Genomic DNA, 10,650 nt, shown 5'->3' on the forward strand with positions numbered 1-10,650 from the left:
TTTTCTGTAAAATCGTTCATACTTATGGGCTGCTCTGTAAGAGCACTTCTGGCAAATGCATAGTGCATGGGGTGTTACTGCTGTTCCAGATCACCATACTGTACATTTGATGTTTACCTTATGGAGCTCAATTCCAATTCATGGAATGTGCATAGCCATGGTGGCATGGCATAAGGGCAATGATTTCATTGGGAGCCCTTTCCTGCATATGACTGAGCAATTAACAGAATAAATGCTTTGTGTTGGTGATCTCTCCTCTAAAGCATGTTTGGTGATGGTCACCGCACAATCCACTCAATGTATAGAACATTAGTGATTAGTGAGTTACAGTGTCACTAATTCGCTAAAAAGAAAATAAGCTCATATGATGCAGTGCTGATTAGGGCATGGAGGGTGATTGTCAATAGACATGCTGAAGACTGGGTTTATGGTTTAAGTGCTTAGAACTTGTTTCTGTTTCCTCAAAGTTCTGTCATGGTTTTAACAACACATGTAGCAGGGGCCTTTTTAATGTCTCAACTCTAAACATTCAAGAATATGTGCAGTTTCAGAGAGATCATATGTAGCACAGTACACTCAGTGGGCCAGAGAATCAGAGAAGACCACTGTTCTAAAGAACTGTGTGTCCTATTTACATTTAATTTACCCAGAGTCAAGTCTGGCTTGCCTCCTGGTGAACCAGCAGCTGTTACAGTATATACAACCCAACAGGCCAACAACACATTCATATTCTAAACAACAATATGGCCCGGTGAATATGCATGCAGTGACATCATAGTGTGTGAAGAGAGGTTGGTTGTCACACCACTCAGGTGTATTTCTAGCCACTGTGTGTTGGTGCTGCTGTAGAAGTGGTCCGGGCCTTGGGGCGGGCTTTATCCAGAATGACTTGAGATAGGAAGCTTTTGGCATGTGTTTAAGCCCATTAAGAACAGCCCTCATCCACTGCTTTGTTTGCTCTACTGTAGGTAGGCAACCTTTTAGCAACTCCACTGATAAAAGAAAAGGCGGCCATTCATGTTGTTGGACTACTGTTGCAGGTGTTGTGGGTATTGTGGGTATACTCTGAAGCGCTATGGACCAATCAACATGAATCAAGATCAAGACCAACGTCTGTGAAACATGGGTAAATATGTTGGACTCCAGTTTTGGATACCACAGGAAGTGGATTAGTAGGGAACTAAGTGTACGTGTTTACCTGTCTACTTAGTGTGACTGTGTACATGCAGTCACAACCAAAATTATTGGCTACCTTGATAAAGATGAGCAAAAAAGACTGTATAAAATATATAATACTAATACTGAGCTATATTGTATGCAAAGAAATAATAGAAAATGACATTATTTATACTAATACAATTGCTAAGAGAAAGAGATTTTGTTTAAAATAGTATTTTTTTTTTCTCAAAAAGATAGGGGTCAAACTTATTGGCACCCCTGTTTTCAATCGGGTTCAAGTCCTGAGACTGAGATGGTTTTGTGGCCAAGTAACCATTTATTTTTGGATTTTGATGTGTGCTAGGGGTTATTGTCTTGCTTGAAGATCCACTTGCAGCCAAGTTTCAGCCTCCTGGCAGAGGCAACCAGGTTTTTGGCTAAAATGTCCTCGTATTTGGTAAAGTTGATGATGCCGTTGACCTTAACAAGGGCCCCAGGACCAGTGGAAGCAAAATAACCCCACAACATCAAAGATCCACCAGCATATTTTACAGTCGGTATGGGGTTCTTTGCATCGATCCTTCTTTCGATGCCAAACCCACCACTGGTGTGTGTGGCCAAAGAGCTCTATTTTCGTGTCATCTGACCATAGCACCGGTTCCAATCCAAGTGCCAATGCCGTTTACCAAACTTCAGGCCTTTACATTTATTGGAAAACATCAAAATTGAAGTCTTTGGCCACGTAAACCAGTGGTGGGTTTGTCGTCGAAAGCAGGATGCGAAGAACCCCATACTTACTGTAAAATATGGTGGTGGATCTTTGATGTTATGGGGCTATTTTGCTTCCACTGGTACTGGACTTTACCCAGTACCAGGACATTTTAGCCAAAAACCTGGTTGCCTCTGCCAGAAAGCTGAAACTTGGCCGCAAGTGGATCTTCCAGCAAGACAATAACACCAAGCACAACAAAATTCACAAAGAAATGGTTAATTAACCACAAAATCAACATTTTGCAATGGCCATCTCAGTCTCCAGACTTGAACCCTATTTAAAACCTGTGGTTTGAATTGAAGATGGCAGTTCAAAGATTCTGTATGGAGGAATGGTCTAAGATCCCTCCCAATGTGTTCTCCAATCTCATAAAACATTTTCGAAAATGTCTCAGTGCCGTTATGCTCACAAGGGAAGGGAGTATTGAAAACAGGGGTACCAATAATTTTGACCCCTATCTTTTATAGAATATTTTTAATTACTTGTTAAATAAAATATTTTTCACTGAGTAATTGTATTAGCATAAATAATATAATTTCAATTTTTTTTCTAGGAATTTGTTCTAGCCTTCGGAAAGTATTCAGACCCCTTGACTTTTTCCACATTTTGTTACGTTACAGCCTTATTCTAAAATTGATAAAATTATTTTTTTCTCTCATCAATCTACACACAATACCCCAAAAACAGGTTTTTAGATATTTTTGCTAATTTATAAAAAATAAAGAACTGAAATATCACATTTACATAAGTATTCAGACCCTTTACTCAGTACTTTGTTGAAGCACCTTTGGCAGCGATTACAGCATCGAGTCTTCTTGGGTATGACGCTACAAGCTTGGGACACCTGTATTTGGGGAGTTTCTCCCATTCTTCTCTGCAGATCCTCTCAAACTCTCTCAGGTTGAATGGGGAGCGTTGCTGCACAGATATTTTCAGGTCTCTCTAGAGATGTTCGTTTGGGTTCAAGTCCAGGCTCTGGCTGGGCCACTCAAAGACATTCAGAGACTTGTCCCGAAGCCACTCTTGTGTTGTCTTGGCTGTGTGCTTAGGGTCGTTGTCCTGTTGGAAAGTGAACATTTGCCCCAGTCTGAGGTCCTGAGCACTCTGGAGCAGGTTTTCATCAATGATTTCGCTGTACTTTGCTCCGTTCATCTTTCCCTCGATCCTGACTAGTCTCCCAGTCCCTGTTGCTGAAAAACATCACCACAGCATGATGCTGTCACCACCATGCTTCACAGTAGGGATGGTGCCAGGTTTCCTCCAGACGTGACGCTTGGCATTCAGGCCAAAGAGTTCAATCTTGATTTCATCAGACCAGAGAATCTTGTTTCTCATGGTCTGAGAGTCTTTAGGTGCCTTTTGGCAAATTCCAAGCGGGCTGTCATGTGCCTTTTACTGAGGAGTGGCTTCCGTCTGGCCACTCTACCATAAAGGCACGGTTGGTGGAGTGCTGCAGAGATGGTTGTCTTTCTGGAAGCTTCTCCCATCTCCACAGAGGAACTCTAGAGCTCTGTCAGAGTGACCATTGGGTTCTTGGTCACCTCACTGACCAAGGCCTTTCTCCCCCGATTGGTCAGTTTGGCTGGGCGGCCAGCTCTAGGAAGAATCTTGGTGTTCTAAACTTTTTCCATTTAAGAATGATGGAGGCCACTGTGTTCTTGGGGATCTTCAATGCTGCAGAAATGTTTTGATACCCTTTCCCAGATCTGTGCCTCGACACAATCCTGTCTCGGAGCTCTACGGACAATTCCTTCAACCTCATGGCTTGGTTTTTGCTCTGACATGCACTGTCAACTGTGGGACCTTATATAGACAGGTGTGTGCCTTTCCAACTCATGTCCAATCAATTTAAATGACCACAGGTGATCTCCAATGAAGTTGTAGAAACATCTCAAGGATATTCAATGGAAACAGGATGCACCTGAGCTCAATTTCGAGTTTCATAGCAAAGGGTCTGAATACTTATGTAAATAAGGTATTTCTGTTTTTAATTTTTTACACATTTGCAAAAATTTCTAAAAACCTGTTTTCGCTTTGTCATTATGGGGTATTGTGTGTAGATTGCAGAGATTTTTTTTATTTTTTCCATTTAGAATAAGGCTGTAACATAACAAAATGTGGGAAAAGTCAAGGTGTCTGAATACTTTTCGAAGGCACTGTAGCTCAGTATTTGTATTATTTATTTTATACAGTCTTTTTTGCTCATTGTTATCAAGGGTGCCAATCATTTCGGTCATGACTGTAGGTCATGTGCTGCTGCTGTCTATTGTAAATATCACAAAACAGCTGACAAGTCAATTTAGAGCATTTGGTATGGACTTCTAATACCTTCCATTGAAATGACTGAACCTATCTGAGTTTAGTTTAAGCAAGTATTTTAGTGTGAAATGCCTACATGGCCTTCCTTTTAATAGTTTTGTAGCAACAGCAATGGTTGAATGACTCCATATTATTATGGATCATATTATAGGTTTTATTAGGAATGAACGACTGAACTTTTTGGGGTCTTGTGTGATGGAGTCTTACATAATGTAAACATTCCTTACAGATTGTTCTCCAGTACTTGCTGATGGACATGATGTCCTTCTATTATGTTTACTACATTGTGGTCAGCCTTTGCATTGGTATTTTCAGGGTCTAAAATAATAGATATTTTCCACAATATTAAAATGAAGTATATCCTGTCTTTCATATACAGTTGAAGTCAGAAGTTTACATACACCTTAGCCAAATACATTTAAACTCAGTTTTTCACAATTCCTGACATTTAATCCTAGTTAAAATTCCCTGTCTTAGGTCAGTTAGGGATCACCACTTTATTTTAAGAATGTGAAATGTCAGAATAATAGTAGAGAGAATGATTTATTTCAGCTTTTATTTCTTTCATCACATTCCCAGTGAGTCAGAAGTATTTGGTAGCATTGCCTTTAAATTGTTTAACTTGGGTCAAATGTTTCGGGTAGCCTTCCACAAGCTTCCCACAATAAGTTGGGTGAATTTTGGCCCATTCCTCCTGACAGAGCTGGTGTAACTGAGTCAGGTTTGTAGGCCTCCTTGCTCGCACACAGTTTTTCAGTTCTGCCCACAAATGTTCTATAGGATTGAGGTCAGGGCTTTGTGATGGCCACTCCAATTCCTTGACTTTGTTGTCCTTAAGCCATTTTGCCACAACTTTGGAAGTGTGCTTGGGGTCATTGTCCATTTGGAAGACCCATTTGTGATCAAGCTTTAACTTCCTGACTGATGTCTTGAGATGTTGCTCCAATATATCCACATAATTTTCCTTCCTCATGATGCCATCTATTTTGTGAAGTGCACCAGTCCCTCCTGCAGCAAAGCACCCCCACAGCATGATGCTACCACCCCCGTGCTTCACGGTTGGGATGGTGTTCTTCGGCTTGCAAGCGTCCCCCTTTTTCCTCCAAACATAATGATGGTCATTATGGCCAAACAGTTCTATTTTTGTTTCATCAGACCAGAGGACATTTCTCCAAAAAGTACGATCTTTGTCCCCATGTGCAGTTGCAAACCGTAGTCTGGCTTTTTTATGGCGGTTTTGGAGCAGTGGCTTCTTCCTTGCTGAGCGGCCTTTCAGGTTATGTCGATATAGGACTCGTTTTACTGTGGATATAGATACTTTTTTACCTGTTTCCTCCAGCATCTTCACAAGGTCCTTTGCTGTTTTTCTGGGATTGATTTGCACTTTTCGCACCAAAGTCCGTTCATCTCTAGGAGACAGAACGCATCTCCTTCCTTAGCGGTATGACGGCTGCATGGTCCCATGGTGTTTATACTTGCATACTATTGTTTGTACAGATGAACGTGGTACCTTCAGGCGTTTGGAAATTGCTCCCAAGGATGAACTTGACTTGTGGAGGTCTACAATTGTTTTTCTGAGGTCTTGGCCGATTTATTTTGATTTTCCCATGATGTCAAGCAAAGAGGCACTGAGTTTGACGGTAGGCCTTGATATACATCCACATGTACACCTCCAATTGACTCAAATGATGTCAATTAGCCTATCAGAAGCTTCTAAAGCCATGACATAATTTTCTGGAATTTTCCAAGCTGTTTAAAGGCACAGTCAACTTAGTGTATGTAAACTTCTGACCCACTGGAATTGTGATACAGTGAATTATAAGTGAAATAATCTGTCTGTAAACAATTGTTGGAAAAATTACTTGTGTCATGCACAAAGTAGATGTCCTAACCGACTTGCCAAAACTATAGTTTGTTAACAAGAAATTTGTGGAGTGGTTGAAAAACGAGTTTTAATGACTCCAACCTAAGTTTATGTAAACTTCAGACTTCAGCTGTGTAGTAGTTCCATTGTCATATGTTGTGGTACATGATTGACTTGAACTTCCTTTCTCGTGACACAGAAACTACCCACAAAAAACATGCACAATGGCTGCATGGAACCCTCATTTTGCTTTTTGCTAAAAAGCATTACAATATGTCTCCAGTGCTACCTCACACATTTACTGTATCTACAATGAATGGCAAATGTATCATTTATGACTCAAGTTTCACACAATTCATATTCTCTGCAGGCTACATGAGGTTGACAGCCTTTTAGCGGCCTTTGATTACACAACACAACCATCATAGTAAAGTCCAAAATACCTAGGTGAGTTGATCCAAGGCTTTATTCTTGTTATTCAGTAGTTGGCACCATTACCCTTTTTTAGATTGACTACCTTGAATTATGTGTGTTCATGTTGGTAAGCATGTTGGCTGGGTTTCTGTATAGCCCTTTGTGACATATGCTGATGTAAAAAGGGCTTTTTAAATACATTTGATTTGATTTGTTGGCTCAGTTGTGTAGTTTCTATTCCCTGCACAGTGACTGTGATCTCCATGGAGGTGACTTATCTTTTGGGAGGCTTGATATTTGCGTGGATCGTGGAGGAGTGGGTATGGGACTACACCATCACAGTCACACTAATACACAACGGTCTGACGGTAGCAGGTAAGCAGCAAGAGATTGAGGCAAGGGGACAAGAATCTCATAGTCCAAGGGTTCATAAATGTAAGCTTTTCTGAACAAACCTGACGTAACTCAAACCATCACTGACTTGTATTTGGCATATTTACTCTTTAGTTAAATCAACATATTATTACAATTATGTATCTATGGACAGCCCACTGCCTGCTGTCTACTTTGTATTCAAATCTGTGTCAAGCACCATGCTTCAAAGATCCCTCTTTCTATTGTGTAACATCAATTAGTGTTGATATTGTATAGCAGCCAGCCCACATTCTGTAATGACGTCTGGCAGCCTGGTGCTGCCTGTGCTCTACAGTAATGCCAGGTTTGATAATAGCAAACACATTAATGACTCCACATGAGTCTACTTCCCACCTGAGACACATTTTTCAGAGGATATTTTAGTATGAGTTTCAGTAATGGCTAATGAATTGGATTAGAAGAACAAACAATGTCAACGTTAATCACTGAATTGATGGGATTTCAATCTAGGTTATGTTAGGCACGGTTGTAAGGCTGCTTTAGTATAAAGATGCTTGTCTCAATAACATCATATTCATACATGCTGGTTCATTAATTTCACAAGCTGAAAGAAAGCTTGATTTAATTAATGTATTAGTTTATTATGGTTGAAAATGTGTCATATTCAATTACTATCCTGTCTGTTTCTTTCACCCAGTTATGTCAGATTTTTCATCACCAGAACATTATTGGATTGCTCTTGGTAAGGAATCATACTTGATGTCAGGCAATTGGGAGCCAATAAAAATATAATTATTGTCATGTATTTTCATTATTGCATGAATTAGTCATTCTACTTTATTTTGCAAGTGATTCAATACTTAGGTTCATGATTAAAATCTACTATTTCACTAATCTTATCCATTCTGTGTTTTCCAGGTCCTGGATTGGTGATGATGATGGAGGCCAACTTCTATCATACAAGCTTTTCAGGAATAATGATGTGTATCCAGAAGAGCTCCAACATGTCTGGCAAAAACATTTACAGTAGCTTTTCTTCTACAAAATAATGTAGAGTCAATGATATTGTTTTATATTCTGTTTTTTTACTGCACACTTTTGGTACACTATGAATCCACATATTATATTTTGCAATTATAGGTTGTTTGGAAGGAATTGTTGGGAATATTAAACACTTCTTGCCAACAATGCTTTTTGCTTTATGTATCTTGTCCATATCCTCCTCCATGCCATTGAAAATAATAAGGAATCACGTGATCTTTTTAGAGGTGAAATAAACACAATTGTTATTACTGCGTTATTACTGTAACAAAGTGTTATTACAAAGTGTTATTACTGCGTTATTCTTGTAACAAAGTGTTATTACAAAGTGTTATTAATGCGTTATTGCTGGAACAAAGTGTTATTACAAAGTGTTGTTACTGCGTTATTACTGGAACAAAGTGTTATTACAAAGTGTTATTACTGCGTTATTATTGTAACAAAGTGTTATTACAAAGTGTTATTAATGCGTTATTGCTGGAACAAAGTGTTATTACAAAGTGTTATTACTGCGTTATTACTGGAACAAAGTGTTATTACAAAGTGTCATTGCTGTCTTATAACACATTACCTCATTAAAACGCTAAGAAACCTTTGGGATAGCATAGTGGTGAATGTGATTAAGCCTGAGCATCTGTTGTCTGTTAAAGCCCTTTGGATTAAGCATGCTTAGAATTACTGAGGCAGTAGTGAGCAGTCAGTCGCTCCTCCTCATTACCTTGACTGGTGTCATTTCAGTACTGAAACCAACATCCGTCTCTTGAAGGGGGTCAGTCTGCTGATCACTCCAGTCTGCAATACTGACCCAAGTCACAGTTGTAATCCCAGTGACCCTACATTTACACAGACACAACCCAGACAGGGAAGTCAAAGACTGAGAGTAAACTAAAAGGATTGAAAATCTACAACAGGAAGTACAGTATCTACCCCTAATATGGTTGATTTGCATCACACAACACATACAACTGTCAGACCCACAGTTTGATTCTCAACTGTCCCCTTCCATTCACTTTGAGAACATTAATAGCAGCATGTTCTTTGTAGTGGATTTGTAGTTGGAATGAGAGCACAGGAAAGAAGGGCATTAATCATTTAATAAGATTACGCAAAGGTGCAGGAGGGTGTATGGGAAGGAACGCAAGGGCAGCTCTTTGGGGGCTGATTGCCTACGGTGTGTATGCTCTGTGTGAGTGTGTGTGTGCGTGTGTGTTTGACTGTGTGTGTACATTAACACCACTCTGCAGCACATGGCAAGGTGAGCCATGGAGTCGAAGAGGTCCTCCCCTCACATGGGATAAGGGGGTTCTCCTCCCCTCTGCAAATAGAGCGTTGGACCTCGACACAAAATGGTTACCATGGTTTCCAAATTCGTCTATTATCTTCATCTAAGGTATGGAACCGATTTTAGGGCTTGTTTTACTGAATGTGTGTCATACTGTATCTATTATGGGATATGGACTTGAGTGACTTATGTGTCGACTGTGTTACAAGATCTCTGAAAACACATACTATCCTTTTTTATTTCTGATGAGGTTCTGTGTGTTGAGACAGGGCAGCTTGGTAAACGGTGGGACTTCATGGATTGTAGCTACTAAGGTCATTCCTGATAGTCCTTTAGCCATGAGAGATATAAAGTTGACAGAGCTGCAGAGGGCAAAGCTGTCAGAAATAAGAAATGTGAAATATCAGGAATAACAAAATAGTAATCCATAGGCGCTAAATCATATGAAGGCTATTGTTCCGGCAAAATAAATATATTTGTCACCAAAGAACGTGAAAAATATTGTGTTGACTTTCCAAAGCTTGTGCAGGAAGCCAAGCAACAACACCTCTGTCATGTGCAGATTCAGTTTCACTCCATTCTTGTACCTGCTGGTGTACATTTCACCTTGGTAAGAGCTTTTCTCAGATCATAGTCCACACCTGTCCAGAAGGACTGAGATGGAACATTATTAGTCTAATATCAGGGTTCAAGTGTAACATGCCAAGAATATAAATGTTTCTGTTTAGTGAATTCACACAGCGTTTTGTTAGGTGTTATCACAGCAATGGATCCAGATCCTTTTGAGCATCATTGCCAGTGATTCTTACACAAAGGGATTTCCTCTGCTGCACCTGACATTCACAGAACATTGTTGTAACTGACCACCAGATGGCAGTATAGAGGTAGCCTACTAATTTACTGTTGCATGTTAGGCCTTTGTTGTAATGGCCAGTGCTGCTCAGATGTCAAACCTATGAGGCATGTTGGAGCTGGTCTGATAACTTTCCACACCATTATAACCAAGAGAGGTCTTCCGATTCAGCCTGCCAGACTAATGAATATTCACTAATTGATGGCAACAGAATGTAACCGTTTGTAAGTGTAACATCATGGCTTTGTCTTCTGGCATGCACTAAAGGCCCACATGTAAATATCTAGTTCTTCAACAAACAGTCATTTGTAGTATGGACATTTACATAAATGTCACAAAATACATGAATTAAATAATATGTAACAACAACATGTTTGTACTGCCGTTATTACCGCGTTACTACACAGGTATAAGATCAACGTAATGCAGGCTTAAATGCCATGAATCCATATCACTAGACAGTAGTCACAGAGGACCTCAGATCCATAATGGTGATTAGAATGATTAATTCAAATTCACAAAGTACAGGTGAAATGACAGGGAATAAATCATTATAGTGTATTATACTGCAT

General features: G+C 39.7%; 1 protein-coding gene across 1 annotated transcript; it reads left to right on the forward strand.

Annotated features, from left to right (window-relative positions):
• Positions 1-1,017: 1,017 nt before the first annotated feature.
• tmem244 (transmembrane protein 244) lies at positions 1,018-8,152 on the forward strand (the record flags this gene model as incomplete). The annotated part of the gene is given in 8 exon segments (XM_084148964.1): positions 1,018-1,089; positions 1,094-1,126; positions 4,479-4,565; positions 6,485-6,540; positions 6,751-6,902; positions 7,600-7,644; positions 7,821-7,838; positions 7,841-8,152. Coding segments are annotated over 8 exon segments (555 nt in total). The 3' UTR covers positions 7,933-8,152.
• Positions 8,153-10,650: the final 2,498 nt, after the last annotated feature.

Source organism: Coregonus lavaretus (genome assembly GCF_964263955.1).
Source record: "Coregonus lavaretus genome assembly, chromosome: 31".
In the NCBI taxonomy this organism is placed as follows: domain Eukaryota; kingdom Metazoa; phylum Chordata; class Actinopteri; order Salmoniformes; family Salmonidae; genus Coregonus; species Coregonus lavaretus.